The sequence below is a fragment of the Colossoma macropomum genome, unplaced genomic scaffold, assembly GCF_904425465.1.
Source record: "Colossoma macropomum unplaced genomic scaffold, Colossoma_macropomum, whole genome shotgun sequence".
NCBI classification, from domain to species: Eukaryota; Metazoa; Chordata; class Actinopteri; order Characiformes; family Serrasalmidae; genus Colossoma; species Colossoma macropomum.
In genome coordinates this window covers 21,551,978-21,571,140 of record NW_023494787.1, presented here as the reverse complement: position 1 = coordinate 21,571,140, position 19,163 = coordinate 21,551,978, and the positions used below count along the sequence as shown (strand labels likewise).

Sequence of the window (19,163 nt, the reverse complement as noted above, 5' to 3'; positions counted from 1 at the left end):
TGGTACATAAACCACACAAACACTATAAGTGGACATCAAAAAAAAACTGCTTTATCAGCATCAAATACACATTATGTTTTAGTAAACATAATGTATATTTGATGCTGATAAAGTAAACAAAATTGTAATACTTCAATATGTAGAATATTAACTACTTTTCCTTCTGCCATCTCCTTCTCTTCTCTTTCTCTCTCATGCAAACAGTCACAGACACTCACGTGAGACAGAGTGAGTGCTCTGCACTGTCATGCTGGTTTACATGTGGCAGTTTATTTAATACTAATGCAAGAGTTCCAAATATGATAAACTGTTGAAAAGACTTTTTAAAGTAGTAATATTGGGATACTAGTCTTGGTGTTACATAGTATCTGAATGAAAAGAAAATCATCATCATCATCCTCATCAACATCTTTACCGTTGTCGTCATTATCCCAAAATCATTTGCATAATTGTCATCTTTATTGTTTTCTTTTTTTATAATCTTATCTGCAGAGACATCTCTGTCAAGTGAGTCTCTTCTGTATATACTGACTGGCCACTTCATTAAGTACACCTCCTTATTTCTACACTCATTGTCCATTTTATCAGCTCCACTTACCTTTTGGTGCATTTTGTAGTTCTATAATTACAGACTGTAATTTCTTTGTATAATTTGTTAGCCCACTTTCACTCTGTTCTTCAATGGTCAGGACCCCCACAGGACCACCTCAGTGCAGGTATTATTTGGGTGACTGCAGTGACACTGACGTGGTGCTGGTGTGTTAGTGTGTGTTGTGCTGATACAAGTGGATCAGACACAGCAGTGCTGCTGGAGTTTTTAAACACTGTGTCCACTCACTGTCCACTCTATTAGACACTCCTACCTTGTCAGTCCACCTTGTAGATGTAGAGTCAGAGACCGTAGCTCATCTGTTGCTGCACAGTTTGTGTTGGTCATCCTCTAGTCCTTCATCAGTGGTCACAGGACGCTGCCCACAGGACGCTGTTGGCTGGATATTTTTGGTTGGTGGACTATTCTCAGTCCAGCAGTGACATTGAGGCGTTTGAAAAATCCAGCAACACTGCTGTGTCTGATCCACTCAGACCAGCGCAACACACACTAACACACCCCCACCACGTCAGTGTCACTGCAGTGCTGAGAATGATCCACCACCCAAATAGTACCTGCTCTGTGGTGGTTCTGTGGGGGTCCTGACCACTGAAGAACAGGGTGAAATGGGGCTCATACAGTATGCAGAGCATGCTACAATCTGTAATTGTTGAACTACAAAGTGCACCTACATGGTACGTAGAGCAGATCAAATGGACAAAAAATGTATAAACAGTGATGTGGTTTTAATGAAGTGGTCAGTTTGAATGTATCAAATGCAGCATTTGTATTTATTGTGCGTTTTTCGTTTCAAAACGTGCAGCTCGAGTCACGTGATCAGCGGCGTCGAGTGAAACTTGGCCAACTTCCTAAAACAAGGACCAGCGCGAAGATGTTCACTCGCTACACGAAGAGCTGAGAGTGAAGCCAGCTGCGCTCCCTACCTGTTCCGGGAGCCTTTATTTGTGCACTGCAGGACAAACCTGCTCAATAACCGACAGTTTAGTTTCATTAGCGAGGCTAAACCGACCCTCCATAAGCGCTATGTGAGGAACTGCGGAGAGACGGTTTCTCTGTTTGTGTATGTGTGTGTGTGTGTGAGAGAGAGTGAGAGAGAGAGTGTGTGTATGTGTATGTGTGTGTGAAAAAGAGCTGACAGCTCCAGCGCACTCTGCAGCAAGCTAGCTAGCTAACAGGCTAACCCTGCTAGCTCTACAGCTTTCCGTGAAGGAATCTGACAAGCAGCTGGAAGGGAGGACACGGAATGCAGACCACAGGTAGGACTGTATGCAGCCTAAGTTACTTCATAGAACAGTCTGTTAGCGCTCTACGGTCATTTTAGCCCGATTATACCAGGCTAGCTAACCCTCTTCCTCTTACTGTGCCGGTTTTACTGAGGATTTAGTTTTTTTTAGCTGTGTAATGTTAGTGTCTGTTTCGTGGTTCACACTAACAGAAATATCTCCATCCAGCAACTAACGACAGGAAACGTTAGCTAGCTTCAGTTAACATAGCTAGCTAGCTTGTACACACTTTTCTGGAATCAATATGTTTCCTTTCCTGCTTTTCTTGTTCTACCATCACATATGAGCGAGTTTTCCCTTCTGAAACTTGAAACTTGCAGTCTTGCTTGCCTTTCTTCTGTGTTGAACCCCAAGCCTAACTATTAGTTACCGGATCTGATGACCGTTTTCGCGTTAGGTTTGACGTGGAAGAAGGAGTTTAACTGGACTGTGCTACGTAAATACCAGAAAGGTGTGGATGAGCAGAAGACCAGTCGCAGTGTCCACTTTGTGCAATTAAGTCATTTTCTTTTTCAAGGAATAGCGTAGTGAGAGTAAACCGTGTTAAACTGCCTTTAGAGATCCAGAGATCAGTCATTTCTGTTCGGCATAGTGAAGGATGACAGGAGAAACAGCTCAGTAAATGTAGAGCTCACTGTCAAAATAATCTAAAACCCCAGACACTGTCAAATCCGTCTGGATGTCCCGTCATTGGCAAGTCATCTTATTCAGCATTTTTCTCCTGAAATAGCCGTTGCTTGGTAGACAGCAAGGTAATAACGAATTCCACTGGAGATCACTTTCTCTTGCTGACATTGAGAAAGTTATCATTATTTACAGTGGCGTGTGCCCCAGTTGTGCCTCCCCTCATTCCTCAAGTAGAGCTAGCATCCATCTTAGTGTACAGAGCAATGATGGCAGCATGTACCCTGATCATCCCTTAGATAGCCAACTCCTCTCTGTTTCTCCTCTCTCTTTCCCTCTCTAGTGTGAGTTACTCAGGAGTGTGGGAGGACACATCACAGTCATTATTTTGCCATAACTTTATTGTGGCCACATTGTGCAAACGCAGCGTAAAATGTGCAGATTTATCAGAAGAGGTTTAAGAATAGTGCAGCAGAGATTGAGGGACAGGATCAGCCTGAATGTCTATCACTGCTACTGTTTGTCCAAATCCCTGCCTGATGAAATATTAATGAAGACCAATTATGTGATTACGCTGCGGGTTTCACGTGATGATGATGGATCCTGTTCAGACACAGCCATGGCGCTCTTCGCAGGGTCTGTGAGTCTTACTGACTAGGATGGTTGCCTAACAGTAGGCAAAGTGAGAAACAACTAGTGAGGTTGAGGTGCACGTTCTTCCAGTTTGGGATGAGATGGTTGTCCTTCTGTGCCTGATTAAATACTTTGAGCTCCTAGTGAGTTCTGTGAAGATTCTTAATTTCCTGTCATAGAATAAGATATAAAAAGCCAAAAAGTTGATACTAAATGTGAGGTTAAACAAGCTAAAATGCCTGCAGTTCTTTTTTTTAATTACCAGTTTTAATTTCAGAACTGTGGGCTGATGCCGATATCCAGTATTTTTATTCAGACTTACAAAAAGTGCTTTGTCTACCTAGAGAAAGTATCTTTGCTAGTTACAAATAGTTACAGATATTTTTCTTGTGCATATCTGCCAATGCGGATACATAAACATAAGTAAAATTTAGAAATTGGGACTTCATCTACCTCAATTAGCATCTCAGAGATGTAAAGCTTTATGTTACGTTATTTTGGTTAAAGTGCAGTAAAATAAATAAAAAGCAGAGATTTTAGTACAGTAGCCCAGCATCGCCTAAACGTCTTTTTCCTCCGGAGAACAAGAAATGCATCATCAAATATTGGTTTGAGATATTGTCCAAATCTAAACCTCAGTCTGAAGCCAATGTATTGATTATAGGCAATTATCTGCCAATATTAATATGATTCCGGTATCATCCTGCATCTCTATAAATTACCTTTGGTAGTAGCTTAACTATTTTCTATTTTTCTATTTTTTTTTAACTATTTTTCTTTTATTTTTTAAAGTCAACATGAAATCAAAACTGATCTGTTTTAGCTTGTTAGTTCATGTCCAAGGTTATATAAATCATGATTTATCCTATCATTTAGAAGAAAAAACAGTAGTGTTTCCCTGTCTTTTTTCCTTAAAAATGTAATCACTTTTCCCGTCTCTGAAACATATTCTGAGTTTTGATTATGTCACCATGCACCAGGCAAGGGGAACTGGTTAAAATATATTAAAATATATTATTAACCAGTAATATCATATTTTACCTTCCCCTTCTTCCATCCCTACCAATCATTCAGTGAAAACACTCAACTAACTCAGAGCCCCAGAATCTGGTACGGAAGAAAAATGCTTTCACATTGATTCAGTGATTCACATTGTCTTTAAGGCATAAATTCTGGATAGGTTAGTGTATGGCTTAGGTTTTTTAAAATAAGATGTAGCCTTAGCCTAATCAGATCATTTACGTCATGATCTACCCACAGTTCTAGCATTCAGATCTTCAGAGGAGTGTCATGGTTATTAATTGTCATGTTATTCATATTAGTACTCAACCTCTCTTTCAGTGAGCAGTAGCACCAGAGCTGTTTGAGTGGCAGCACATAGTGCTGTGTGTGGTCTGGGAGATGAGGGTGCGCTGGTCGAGGAAGGTGATTCTGCTGACCAAGGCCTGCTTCTTGCTCTCCGTCCTGTGGCTATTCTACCTCCTCCTGTTCCGCTCCTCTACTGCGGCACCGTCCGGGGATGATGCTGCCCGCAACATCCTGGTCCGGCAGTTCTCACCACAGGCTGAAGAGGACACAGAGAGCCTCCAGCGGCCCATTTACGTGAAGCCCCCGCCAGACCCTAATGCACCTGGAGAGTGGGGCAAAGCTACCCGGCTAAGCCTCAACTCTGAGGAGAAAAAACAAGAGGAGGACAGTATTGAGCGCTATGCCATCAACATCTTCATCAGCGACAAGATATCCCTCCACCGCCACATTCAGGATAACAGAATGCATGAGTGAGTTTACCTTTACCTAAATATGACAGTTTGAGGCAAGTTTGTGATGGAATAGGCATGCAGTATAAACAATGCTAACCTGTTGGTCATATGTTTTTTTATTATTTATAAGCTTCATAGCCTTGTAGCTCCAGTGCAATACTAAAGCACATTCATGACTACATTTAGGGAAAGGGAAAAAAATGTGTAAATTGGATTTTTGGCTGGACTTTATGAAGAAACCAGAGGCCTTTTTCTGAAACATTTGTAACACAGATTTGAGTTTAAAATCACTATAGGTGAAAGTCATGTTTAGAGCTGCCCTGTGTAAGATTTTTTGTTTAATGTTTTTGCTAAAAAAAAACACTCAGGAGAAAAATATGCTAAAATATGGTGTGCTTAGGCTGGTGTGAGTCACCTTATAAAGCCTGAAGTAGTAATTTAAAAGTCAGAGGTGTTGGGTCAGACTTTACAGGAGGTTTTTCCGATGTATTGTATATCTTTACATATTAACGTCACGAGCACAGACTCAAAAAGAGGGTTTGACTGGATGTTTAGGTCTCATATACAAACTCAACATTATATTGATGAAGATAATTTACTTACATTCTCAGATGACATGTTCTTCATCAAATTTTGACTGAGTTCTCTTTGACAACTTTTTCAATATACTCACAGTCATCAGATTCATGTTCTTGGGGAAGGGGTGTGAAGCACAACCGACATCAATAAATGTTGTTCCTCATGTTTTCTGCAGTTACACATTTCCACTAGAGGTCTTCAAATCCCTGTAACTTACATAGTGCAGCTTTGTGTTTTAGTGAATTTGAAAATGTGTGTTGATTTATGCAGGTTTCTGACGTGACATACAAACAGCAGTGAGGTGCAGGCATTAGAGTACACAATTCATTAACATTGTGTTGTTATAAGTCAGTCGTACACTAATGCTGAGAGCAAATTTAGAATTTATGTACGTTTTATAAACGAGGCCCAAGGTCTTACCACAAACTGTCTTGGTGTTTTCTCGGCTTTCAGTATGAATGATAAACACCTTATTGATCTTGTACATTGCTATTTTAGCATCATGGTGATTTTTTCAGTGATATTGATTACTAGAGCAAACCTAACCACATCACATCTCATCATTACATCAGATTAACACTAATAAGACAGTGTTGTGTTGCATTTGAAACACAGTTCTTGTTTACTGTGTTCTTTAAACAGACTCCAGTAATTCTCCACATGTGCGCTCCCTGTAGACTCTCTGGCAAATCCCATGGTGAGATCAGATTAGTCACTGTGTGGTTTTATTATGTGATGTTCTGTCGCCTCTCATGCAACAGGTCCTCGCTAATGAAATGCAGGCTGGTCTGCCCTTTCAGCTCACGCTACCACAGTTTCCATGTTAGCTCATCTCACCCATGTTGGTTTAGTCAGTTATCTTTTTTGGCTAATGAGTACCATAATGAGGTCCTTTGTTTATTTCCTGAAACCCCTGTTAAAGATTTTTCAGGAAATGAAGGGATGATAGGATTCAAGTATTTATTTTCTTTGCAAATGTCTTCAGTCTCTGTTTCAGTTGCAAGCCTGTTTTGGAGCTCTCAAGCTGCGCTAACATATTTTTTCGACACTGTCTGGTATTCTTGTCAGTTGATGTTAAATTTTGACACCTTCTTTCAGAAGTGCTCTTCAGCAAGTCAGTACATGTCTCTAAGACTGCCATTGCCCCCATTAATCTTCTGCTATGGCTTGTTTTCTGTCCTTGGTATCTCCATATCGTTTGTTGTGATGAGTGATCCTTGAAGAAAACAGCGCTACTTGAGTTTCACTGCTTCTTAGTGAGTGCGTGGAGCTTCTGCCCTTGTAGTTGTGTTTTGGAGTGAGTCCAGTAGCAGTCTGCAAAACACAAGCTGTCACCCTCTATTTAGTCAAGGATACTGCTGCCTCTCTCCTTTAACCACTGCTTCAACCCCCACTCTCAGGCACTGGCTTGTGTTCCCCAGACTCCCGTGAAAACCGCTTTGGCATGTCTAGCTGACGTGTAAAAAGCCTTTTCACTTTATACTCTTCAACGCTCTCTTACTCACAATCAGTTGCTTTGGGTTTTTTGATGCAAAAGATTCCTAGACCAAAACATATTCAGTCATGGAAGCCTGGTTTGGGTGTGACTTGATTCTAAAAAGATAGTGAACATTGACTGGTGCCGCTTCAGTATGTGCCCTGTGTAGTCATTAATGCTTTTGACTGACAGATGTAAATCCCAGAAGTTTGACATCCATCGTCTTCCCACCACATCGGTGATCATAGCCTTCTATAACGAAGCCTGGTCCACCCTGCTGAGAACCATCCACAGTGTGCTGGAGACCACACCTGCTGTCCTGCTGAAGGAGGTCATACTTATTGATGACTTTAGTGACCGAGGTAAGACAGAAACTGAACTGAACAAGTGAATGAGAGGGAAGCGATTCCTCTAGTCCTCTAGTCACACCCTAGTGTTTATATGAACATTAATCTCCAGCTTGGTTTGGATCCAGCACTGTCTTCATCTCAGACATTACACTGCTGCCTGTGGCTTGAGTCTTAACTGACCTCATAAGAAACCATTTCCTCTCAAGTGGCCTCCCTGAAGCGCCCTGCTGGAATCTCAGACTCATTCTGCTGAACTCATGCTGCTCTTACTGAGACACCCAAAACGCACCCAAAAGTTCATTTTGCCTCACGTAAAGTATTTGCATCTAGGAATATGTCATTCTAACTGAATAATGCAGAAGGACTGGGACTGGAAGTGATGAAAACTTAATGTGATGTGGATAAAATAAAACTCAGAATTCAGTGACCTCATGGTTCCCTCCAGGGAAAAAAAGGATCAGCAGAAGTTGCACCAACCACACATTCACATGTCTGCAGTGATATCATCTTGTGGTTTGCAATTACTTTTAAGTTGCTAAGAACTTTTCCTTGAAAAAAAATATACTGCAGGCGTATTTTTTTTCTGTCAGTTAAGATACCAAAAAAGAGAGAAACTAAGTGCAGTGATCACACTCTCCCTTTTGATCATTCTTAGGGCGCTACATAAATATAACTTGTTGTTGTTGTTGTTGTTGTTATTATTATCATTATTATTATTATTATTACTATTATTATTATTAATAATAATAATAATAATAATATTTAAATTGCATTTTATCATCATTCACATTGGCAATTAATCACTGCTGATTTATCAAGAAGGTAACTTTAATTGATGATTTTTATTTTAAGCAAGTAATCAAGTTTAATCGAGTACTCATGACAGCCTCAGTCATCACATAACACAGGACTGTTAACAAAGGGTTGTTGAGTGCCCTGGATAGATCAGATGTTCTCTGGCAGGGTAGAGCTCTGTGCTGGTTTGTCTGTTGGGGAATGAAGAACAGTGAGGTGCTGATAGAGCTGCTATTCTCTTTCTGTGCTTATCGAAGGCTATCTGAAGTCCCAGCTAGAGGACTACATCAGTAACCTGGAACGCGTTCGTCTCATCCGCACCAATAAGAGAGAGGGGCTGGTCCGAGCCCGGCTTATTGGTGCCACCTATGCTACTGGAGACGTTCTCACCTTCCTGGACTGCCACTGTGAGTGTGTGCCCGGCTGGATCGAGCCACTGCTGGACAGGTATACTCCATTAGACAAGTGCAGAGAATAGTTCTGCACTGTTAATGGATTTGTCTGGACAGGTGATTGACACCATGACTTTCACTAAAAGATTAGTTTTAATTATGTTTTATTTTTAATCTGTGGCTTCTCAGTCTGGAATTTTCTGCTTGAATCCGCGCCTACTGCTTACTTAATGAACTAGACCACGGCAGGGGCTCTCTCCCGCCCATTGCTATGCAGCATACAAGCCAGAACTCAACCGTGCAGAGTGCTCACACCTCAATAGTGAGATTCAAGAGTTTATTATAGTACAAGGGGGAGGGGGGGCATATTTCCAGTTCTTTAGGTTACTTCCTAAAATTTTTAATGCATTGTTTTACAGAGAAAAACATTTTTTTAGCTTTGAGCTTGTGTTTATTGATGGGATCATGAACTCGGTGTGCAAAGCCATTATAGATTCAAACCTGGTGAAGACTGCAAAGAAATTGTTTAAATGATAACGATCTGAGACACACCGGCTAGGCCTTTCACAATTATTACATATTCAATTTAAACATAAACAATTACATGAACAATTTAATTGTGTCTAAAAAAGGCGATTAAATTGATAAACATAAATGTTTATTTGTAATCATGAAAGTAATCATCAATTAAAATTTTATAATGAGAGGCCTAACATTAGTCGCCTTCTTTAAAGAATACATTACCAAAAAGAAAGTGACAGTATTGGAAAGGGACAGATTGTGGCACATTTTAAAGTTTATCATATTTTTTCCCCAAATATAATATACAATATAGAATTCAGTAAATAAGTAGAATAAAAAAAAAAGTAAATTGTTCCATATTTAAGTTCCCTGTAGAGGATTAAGTGTTAACTTTTTTCCCAGCAAAACATGTAATTTGAGGTGTTCAAACAGTATGGCATAAGTGTCCAGATACTTTTTGGTGTCACTGTATGTTCATATGTCAAAGTGACCACTGATAACAAACTAGAACAAAAACAAGGACAGTTGATACTGCTGTACATCGCATCCTAGCACTGTTTAAAGCCTTTATCTTTATTGAGGGCTTGCACTGAAGCAAGTCACAGATTTGTGTACTGATGGAGACACCAATCTGCTTACAACATCTCTGTCAGTATTCTCACCCCATGTTGATAACAGGGCTCAAGCTTTTCTTAATATGGTTTGTATGTTCTTTCTTGCAGGATTAGGCAGAACGAAAGCACTATTATATGCCCAGTGATTGACACCATTGACTGGAACACGTTTGAGTTTTATATGCAGACTGAAGAGCCTATGGTGGGCGGATTTGACTGGCGACTGACCTTCCAGTGGCACTCTGTGCCGGAGGTGGATCGCCAGAGACGGAAGTCCCGGACTGACCCCATTAGGTTGGTGCATCGTCAGCTTCTCTGAAAAGTGCTCCACACTGTTGGTAATTGAAGAAGCAGATCTGAAATGCTAAGCAAGAGGGTCAGGCCGGAGTCTCTCTCAGTAGTGGCTAGCGGATGTGCTTGAAATACATAGTCGTTATTTTATCACTCCTGTTAGTTAATGCACTTAAATTGGGTTTCAAAGCATGAATAAAAATATTTATATTGCACATAGACATCTAACCTCTGTGGTGCGTACTTGTGCTACGCTCTAATAGGTTCAGTCTCAGATCTGTAAGAGTAGATGCTGTCCAGAGGCAGTGAGTGCAAACTAAGGAGCACTTACCCACTGGAGAGTTGGCAAGGATGTGCTGATGAATATCTCTGATGTGCTGCCAATGTTCTGCTCCTCTGCATTTCACAGGTCTCCCACCATGGCTGGGGGTTTGTTTGCTGTGAGCAAGGCCTACTTTGAGTACCTGGGCACTTATGACATGGGCATGGAGGTGTGGGGAGGAGAGAATCTGGAACTTTCTTTCAGGGTAAGATTTTCTGAGTGCTTTGTGTCCCAGTGGCCAGAGTCTCTGTTGGTGGTGGCTAGCGGATGTGTTTGAAATACATTAGTCATTACTTTACTGTTCCTGTTAGTTAATACAGTGAGTATGATAGCCTTGTAGTCTGAACTTTCCATAATTAGTTGCATCCCGCATATTGGATTCCCTTCTTCCGGCCTGTGGGTAAAAATGAAGATTGATGGTGCGTACCTCTGAGTAATGTTTTATGCATGTGGAAACAGAATACAGTACAGTGTCTTGAAGGGACTTGAAGGAGCTTCCATTTATAATTCATGGACTGTGAATCTAAAAAAACATGAAGTCTCACCCCAAAATAAAACTGTAGTTCCCACCTCAGTTCTGTTCAGTTCTGTTGTTACTTAAAGAGAAGTTTTCCTGTTACTGAAAATTGTACTTGTACCACAGTACCACTTCCTCCATTGCAGATTACAGGACAGAATTTGCAAAATGCAAATACTGTCCCTGAGTAAGAGCCTGAAGTTCAGGAAGAGAACTGTGACAGTTATGAGGTCTTAGTTATGGAAATATCTTGTGATATGTTGATACGTTGTGCTTGCATCTGGAATTCTTTTTGACTACACCTCTCAGATTTGTTGCTAATGTGTAAAAACACAAACATTGATATTTTTTTTCTGTCATGTGTAATTTTATTCGTAGGTCTGGCAGTGTGGTGGCTCATTGGAGATTCACCCATGCTCCCATGTGGGTCATGTCTTTCCTAAAAAGGCCCCCTACGCCAGGCCAAATTTCCTCCAGAATACGGTCCGAGCTGCTGAAGTCTGGATGGACTCCTACAAGCAGCACTTCTATCACCGCAACCCTCCTGCTCGTAAGGTACAGCTTTGGTCTTGGCTTATTTGTTCTGCTACCTTTGCTTGGAAAGCACTGTGATGAAGAAAGTAGGCCAGGCATGCATTATGTCTCACTGAGCTTTGTTGCTTATAACTCTGAGTGCATATCACTGCACTAATATGACTGCATTATTAAAAGCCTTTGAAGAAGCAGTACAAAAAAAAAAAATGTGCTGGCTGGTGAGACTAGCAGGCTTGCACTCCTGGTAGAGGGTATCAGTGTCCTTGCAGAAGCCAGGTTGTGGAATAAGGGTTATTTTGTGACATCCTGCTTGAATGCAAACACACTAACCTACGTTTGTGATTGCTCTGGGTGTGGACACTGAAGGGAGTCCTGTTGTAATAGTAGGCTTTGTTTAACTTACGTTTGACACGTGTAGATAGACAGGTCCAGTCACTGAGAATGACGTGTCAGCATTATCCAGGAATAGAAGGTGGGGTACATACTAGAATCATAACTTAATTATGTAGAAAACAAGTTTTTGTTTTGTTTCCCACATAATATCTATTTTTATTTTATAAAAGTATATGAAATCATGCAATATTTTAGTCAGATTTACACAGATTTCCAAAAACAGCTTACCAATAACCAAACTGTATGACCAAGTAATCACACATTTGCCTCAAACTGCGCTGGTGTTAAACAGTACATTATCGCACTCTCAGACATGCTGTTATCTATATGTCGAATAAACTTATTTACAAAATTCAGTTTTAAAGATGGCTGGTGGTGCAGTAATGCGATTTACTTTTGTCCAATTCCAGTTGAAAACCAAAGAAGCAAATTTCAGACAGCAATCACTTCTGATCAGCTACATTTGTGATAAGAGGAAAATTTTGTACATTTGATTTTTTTTAACTATCACTTTAAGATTTCCTCTTCTTGCTTCTGTACAACATGTAAGAACTGTTCTTTGCTGTCTCTTAGGTAACATATGGGGACATCTCAGACAGGACTGTTTTACGGGATCGGCTCAAATGCAGGAGCTTTGACTGGTATCTGAAGAATATCTACCCCGATCTTCACGTGCCAGAGGACAGACCTGGCTGGCATGGAGCTGTAAGTGTCAATGGAGTGGATTTTAATGGATGAAAAGAAAAAACCTTGGTTTGTCAGAGGAGCACTAAGTGCTTAGTTCTTCTTATGGCAGACCTTATACATGTATATGTATGTACATGTGTGTGTGTGTGTGTGTGTGTGTGTGTGTGTGTGTGTGTGTATATATATATATTAGTTGAATAGTTGATCACTAAAGAGTTCCAAATTGCCTGTGGAAGCAACATCAGTAAAAGAACTGAAGAAGTGAAGAGAAATCTTAATGCTTCAGCAGACCAATACATTTTGGACAATTGTATGCTTTCAACTTTCTGGGGACAGTTTGGGGAAGAACCTTTTCTGTTTCAGCATGACTGTGCCCCAGTGTACAAAACAAGGCCCATAAAGGCATGACTGGGTGAGTTTGGTGTGGAAGAACTTTACTGGCCTGCACAGAGCCCTGACCTCAACCCCATCAAACACCTTTAGGATAAACTAGAGTGGAGATTGCAAGCCAGGCCTTCTTGTCCAACATCAGTGTCTGACCTCACAAATGCTCTTCTGGATGAATGGACAAAAAAATCTTGTAGAAAGCTTCCCAGAAGAATGGAAGCTGCAAAGGGAGGACCAACTCCATATTAATGCCTATGGATTTAGAATGGGATGTCATTAAAGTAGGTGTAGTGTGTGTGTGTGTGTGTGTGTGTGTGTGTGTGTGTGTGTGTGTGTGTGTGTGTGTAGGGATAGACAGATGTAAGATGCAGGTCTAGCATACCTGGCATAAACATTGACTAAACATTAATTTAGATGGGTGCATGTGTGTTCTGTCAAACAGACGACTAAACAAATGCTTCAAATGTTGTTTTTAAAACTGATTTTGAGAACAAGTATGCAGGAACTTATTTAAGCACCCAGGTCGGTGATGTCAGACACACCTGATTATTACTAGGTTTAGTTTGATGAAGGAAATCACCAGACTGTGCTGGACTGCTGTCCTTCACCAGAATTAAATTTTAGTGCCTGCATTATATTTCTGTGTGTTCCTCCACCCACTGTTCTTTCATTACCATTTCCCTTTCTGTCATTCTTCTGCTTGTCTCTCTGGCGCAGGTGCGTAGTGGTGGGATCCCTTCCGAGTGTCTGGACTACAATGCTCCGGATCACAGCCCCACGGGGGCTCACCTGTCCCTGTTTGGCTGCCACGGACAGGGAGGCAATCAGGTAATTAACATTGGTGTCCTATTCCTGTTCTCATACCTAATAGACAACAATCCGTCAGAAAGATAAAAGAGGTATTCTACAAATGCCAGTGCTATCGCGTGACCTCAGAATGGGCACAGGATGCATTTCACCCCCAGTTATGTAGGCATGTGATCAAACCTGGTTTGTGTCTTTTGCCACAAAACAAAGCAGGCTTTATGTATCATGAAACAGGATTCCATGATGAAGCGTAGAGCCCCTTTGAATTCCTCTTCCAGTAGAATAAGTGAATTGTCTATATGGATGTATATTTAATGGAGGATGGCATAGAGAAGTGAAGGCTTGGGTGTGTGATAGATATCACTGATTACTCATTGATGCATTGATTGCGCATCAGGTGTCTCTGAAAAAGCACCATGTGGGAGTGAAAATCAATGTTTCCACAGCCTAGACTGTAAGGGCAACCTTAGACGTCCCCTCTTAAAAGAAACATGAGGGTCCATGAGCAGAATGGCTGACGCTGGCTGGGTAAATAAGTTCATGCTCGACAGGGGCCCTCTCTTTCTAGAAGCTCCGTGTGGATGATATGTGAGAACTCAGTGAGGGAGAAGAGTGATCAGCCCCTGATGATTCATTAAGTGGAATGCTTTCAGCTGATTCAGACTAATCAGTTAATATAAGCTTCAGAACTTCTAAATCTAACTTGACCTGTCTGAGGCTGTGCTCTGCAGGGTTGGGCTGATTTCTGACATGGCAAAGCAGGATCTACATGTGAAAGTCACGCCTATAACAGAACAGTCTCTTTATAGAACTCCAGAGCCACACCTCACTCTTGACCTTTATCCTGAAAGAGTCCACCTGTGACATTAAAGAGAGAGAGAGAGTGCCAGCCTCCCTACTAATTATTAACTTCACCTCTATTGTTTGAGACTTTAATAATCATACCATGTGCTGCTTTAATGAAACCGAGGGGCTTAGGACCGTAATGTGTTCATAAATATATGTCTAAAAACTAAAAAATTGGGGAAAAGACTGGACTATATAATGATGGGCTGTTGAAAGTTCTAAAATTATTACTAGCCCAAGTTAAAAACAAGCACAGATGGCGTGACCGGGGCTAGCTTTGGCTCCGTGTACCTCAGAAGCTCTCAAAAGCTGTCACATCCATCATGTCCTTCTCTATAATTTTCCACACCCAAAATTTTCTGTAATTTTCATCACAATGCCATTCATCACACTTTCTGTTAGAGAACATGGATAGTTGTCTATCTTTAAGCTTGTGGTTGTTTGCTGTCGGTGTGGTACACTGCTTTAGTTTTCCCCTTAAAAAGTGATTATGAATACCACTAATTTTAGCAGCACACATAGAACTATGATGCATACAATTTGGAAAAAAAAACATTCCTCTACTTCAATAATTAAACTGCTTATTCAAACAGGAAGTGTAGTTTATTGGAAAAAAATGGGGGCAACAGATAATTGGTTAATCATGTACATCCCCAGAAGCAAAATGTGCACAAAAAATATCTAAACCTGCCTGGTTATGTTTAAGGTAAGAATAAAAAATAGATTTTTTTTTCTGAACCATTGCTTTTATAGCATAGCTTACCACTAATGACATCTTTGGTGTTTAGTCTTGCCTTCTTTATGAATAGCAAGTGCTATTATTACCAAATATAATACTGTAATTGTATTGCACTGTATTTCTTTGCCAAATGGGTGATGTTAGTCAGACTTTTTGAAGAAGTGCCAACCTATTTAACAAACATTATTTCTTTCCTCTGTATCTCCATCTCTATAAGTACTTTGAGTACACATCTAATAAGGAGATCCGCTTTAACTCTGTGACTGAGCTGTGTGCTGAGGTTCCAGCAGGCCAGAACTACATAGGAATGAAGCACTGTCCTCGAGATGGCGAGCCAGTTCCTCCTACCATTGTCTGGGAGTTCAGAGATGTGAGTGCCCCTCCAAACCCCTTACAGATACACTTTATGTTTTACATACCAAAACTCATGTGGCTCTTGTCTCGTTTCAGGATGGAAGTATATATCACCCTCACTCAGACATGTGCATAACCTCTTACCGCACGTCGCAGGGGCGCACTGATGTGCAAATGAGCAGATGCTCCACTGGAGACAAACACCAGCAATGGAAGTTTGAATGACTATAATTCCACATTACTCTTAACCCAAGTGCAATTACCATGAGGATAGCTCTTCAATCATGGGGCGGATACAAAAGACCTGGTGAAGTCTTCACAGATGATAACACAGATGATGTCATCCCTTCAGTGGCCTGGTTCACCCATTCTGAGACATTTTATTTTGCACTGTGAGTCTCTCGGTCCTCTCTACTGTGTAAACTTGTTTGACCAATGCGTATCCCCCTGAGGGCTGAGGAACTGAGAGGCACCAAAATTAGGTGTGGAAATGGAAAACAAAGGCTGATTCAGTTGCTTAGAAAGGACGTTGCTTGTTTGCTGGCTGAAGTGGTTTGAAACTCTGGCCTGTCCCAAATGAAATGGTGGACTGGAAGAAAGAGAGAGGTTGGGGTTTTCAGACAGGCCAAAACCAGGCTATCAAGTTCAGTGCCTTTACAAACCAAACGTGAACAAGAGTGCCATTATTTCTGTCATTGTATTTGTATCCTATGTCTCTCTGATGGATAGTTTTGAATGTGTTGCCACATGTTTGATGTACATTTTAAATAACTGTGCAAGACTGTACCAAAATTCCTCTCTGTAGCAACAAGGGAAGATATTATATTGGAACAGCATTTGTGTTTACATGGTTGCACTACAACATTTTAATTAATGAATACATTAGCAGATTTGTGGGTTGCCACTAGTTGGTTACATCTCACGACTATTTTATTTATAAAAGATTATATTGGATGGAAATTTTCAGGGAGTGGTGAGAACTTCTTTGGCTTGCTGTATGGTTTTCCCTTGTCATTACATTGTTCCTTTTAATGTTTTGACAATTGTGGCTGTAAATGTAAAAAGGCGTGGGGGATTCTTTACATTATGATGTGGGTATAATTTGCATAGACTCTAAAAATGTTTTGTAGCAGCACATTTTGTCATATTGAAAAACTACTTGGACTGAGTTTAGATATTACATTTGTTTCAGTTTAAAGCTGGCCGAAAAAGCTGGAAACTGCACTTGAAGGTTGTCAGAAGATGTGAAAAGAAAAATGTGATCACAACAAGCTCAAATAGCGAGTCTTTTATTGACCACTTAAGCTTTTAATTACCACTTGTGCCTTCTTTAATCAAGAAGCAAATTCGTTTTACCACCATCTGATTCAGTATAGTCTCCACAGGGGAATTGGAGGGAAGAATGCCTCTTTCTATATCAAGGTTCCCCTGCTGCATTATTTCACTGGGCCCAGTGCGGCCTCAGTCACCTGGAGACACATCTACACTTTACTGCAAACTACACTTTTTAAAGAAGTATAATGTACAAGGGCCAAAGAGAATGCCATATGACGTGTCATGTTGGTATAAAAGGTGATTCGAAGATGTGCTTCAAAGCATTGGCAGGCATTCGAATTCTGACAGAGTGCAGTGCAATATCTGCATGATTTTGTGAACACTGTCTATAGAAACTGCCTCTGCTATGGCTCTTGGCTACATTGTGTTAACGTGTCCTAAGGATTAAGAAGACTTTCCCCAATGTTAGCCAAAGGAAACATTTTAACTGTTCAGAGTGTTTTTCTCAGTAAGGTCTTCCAGCTGTCAACATAACATACTGTACAATATTATGCTTGAAGTAGAATAGTTCCAGAAGGTCTTAGATTTTCCAGTTGGGAATGATGGGAGCTAGATTACAGGACTGAATAGGATTCCATGGATGTTACAAAACCAACTGTGGCCTCAAAGACTTTTCATAACCAACGTCATTACTTTTTTGCCATTTGCAGCATGTCATTCCTTTTGTAGTTTCTGAGGGTGATTTTTCTGTATGTCTGTCTAAAGTCTATGAAATGGTATAAAGGGACCTTAATGAGATGATGTAAAGTGTAAATGACTATTTAAAACTACTGAATAAGCACAAATGATGGTGACTGCTTTCTGTTAAATAATTGTTTGTTAGTTTGTTTCTTTGTTTTGGGGACTGTGCTGAATCATTCATTTCTGACCATCAAATGAATCTAGTATGTCATTGTTCTGTTTGACTCAAGGTTAATTTTTACATTTTAACTGTAGGCTCTATAAAGAAAAGAAGCATCAGCGTCGTGTCTCTTTCTGTGTTCTGTTGCAGTGCCACCTGGTGGTAAATCATTTACATATGTTTTACTTGACAGCCTGTGAGATGGGAAATTGCATCCAGCATACTGAAATTGAAAGTCATTGCATTATGGGCAGCAAGTGTTTGATCATACCAGTGAGGGTTTGTGATGCAGAGACACCCTTTTGAAAATGTGGCAGGACCTGCAAGATGCCAGTGACCGACAATCCCATTTGGAGGATGGAATGCTTTTACTTTCTTTATTACAAAACATTACAAAACTATAATTTATAGTGTCCTGAGAAATGAGTTACATTACATGTTTCTTGACAGCCCTTTTTAGTCTTTTTAACAGCTCTAGCACTATACCAACCTTCTGTTTGGATGGTTTTAAAAGACTACAAAATGGCATGCAGTGTACCATAGATTATTACAACACCTTTTGTCGCCTTTACAATAAGAGTACTCAATCAAAGTGTGTGGCGCTCAGATTACCATTTCATCTCCGTTAGATTCATCAATTATTGAGGATTTTAATTTGGATAAACATGTATTTTGTTCCGCACATATCAGCTCACATTTTAATACATACTCAAGTCATCCTCACAAGCCATAATAGTTCAGAGAAGAACTAGAGGAGGAATAGTGTTATTTTGCTAAGGCTAATATAATATGCTCAGTTCCTTTGCCATGGGAAAACACCTAAAAGGGTCTATTTTATGGAAAAATGAATTAATCTGAATTAAAATGAAGCAAATATTGTTAAAATTTCAAAATATACTGCTCACTTCCCCATACATACAGTACACTAAGCTGCAAAAACAGTCCAGTTGTTTTTGTGATGTCATGAAAACTAGAGTATTATTATTAATATTACATTATCCATATATATATATATATATATATATATTATATTCTGTTTACAGCAATTTAGCTCCGCCCAGTTATGTTGAAGTTGGCCTGTTTCAGCCCAGACTGCTGTTTGAATGAGGTACGGTTCAGGGCAGTCAATCAAAACATTTATATTTACATATATCAGTTTTAAAGACACAGTAACACAACCCTAAAAGGTAAACAGAAGATGAAAAATGATCATGTAAAATGAATTATGGCTATTTTTGGTACATAAAACCACACAAATGTCATGAGTGGACCTCAGAGAGACAAAAAAGTGGCATGAGCGCTTTAACATTGACTACGGTCACTACTCTTGAAATTATTTAATCTTGGGCTGCTTATTGACACAGCCAAAAATAAAGAATTTTTGAAGACATTTTGCTGACTTGACAAAAGGCTCTTGTTGTGTCTGGGTGTGTAACACATGGCTCAGTAATACTCTCACATGACTGTCCCT

At 40.2% G+C, this 19,163-nt stretch overlaps 1 protein-coding gene across 1 annotated transcript; it reads left to right on the top strand.

The window, feature by feature from the left end:
• The first annotated feature begins 1,463 nt into the window (after window positions 1-1,463).
• Window positions 1,464-17,811, top strand: poc1bl (POC1 centriolar protein homolog B (Chlamydomonas), like). Its single transcript, XM_036566419.1, has 11 exons — window positions 1,464-1,866; window positions 4,492-4,928; window positions 7,159-7,328; window positions 8,369-8,558; window positions 9,748-9,933; window positions 10,340-10,457; window positions 11,148-11,324; window positions 12,270-12,401; window positions 13,488-13,598; window positions 15,380-15,532; window positions 15,613-17,811. Exons 2-11 carry the CDS (start codon window positions 4,552-4,554, stop codon window positions 15,739-15,741), a joined length of 1,743 nt encoding a protein of 580 aa, XP_036422312.1. The 5' UTR covers window positions 1,464-1,866; window positions 4,492-4,551; the 3' UTR covers window positions 15,742-17,811.
• Window positions 17,812-19,163: the final 1,352 nt, after the last annotated feature.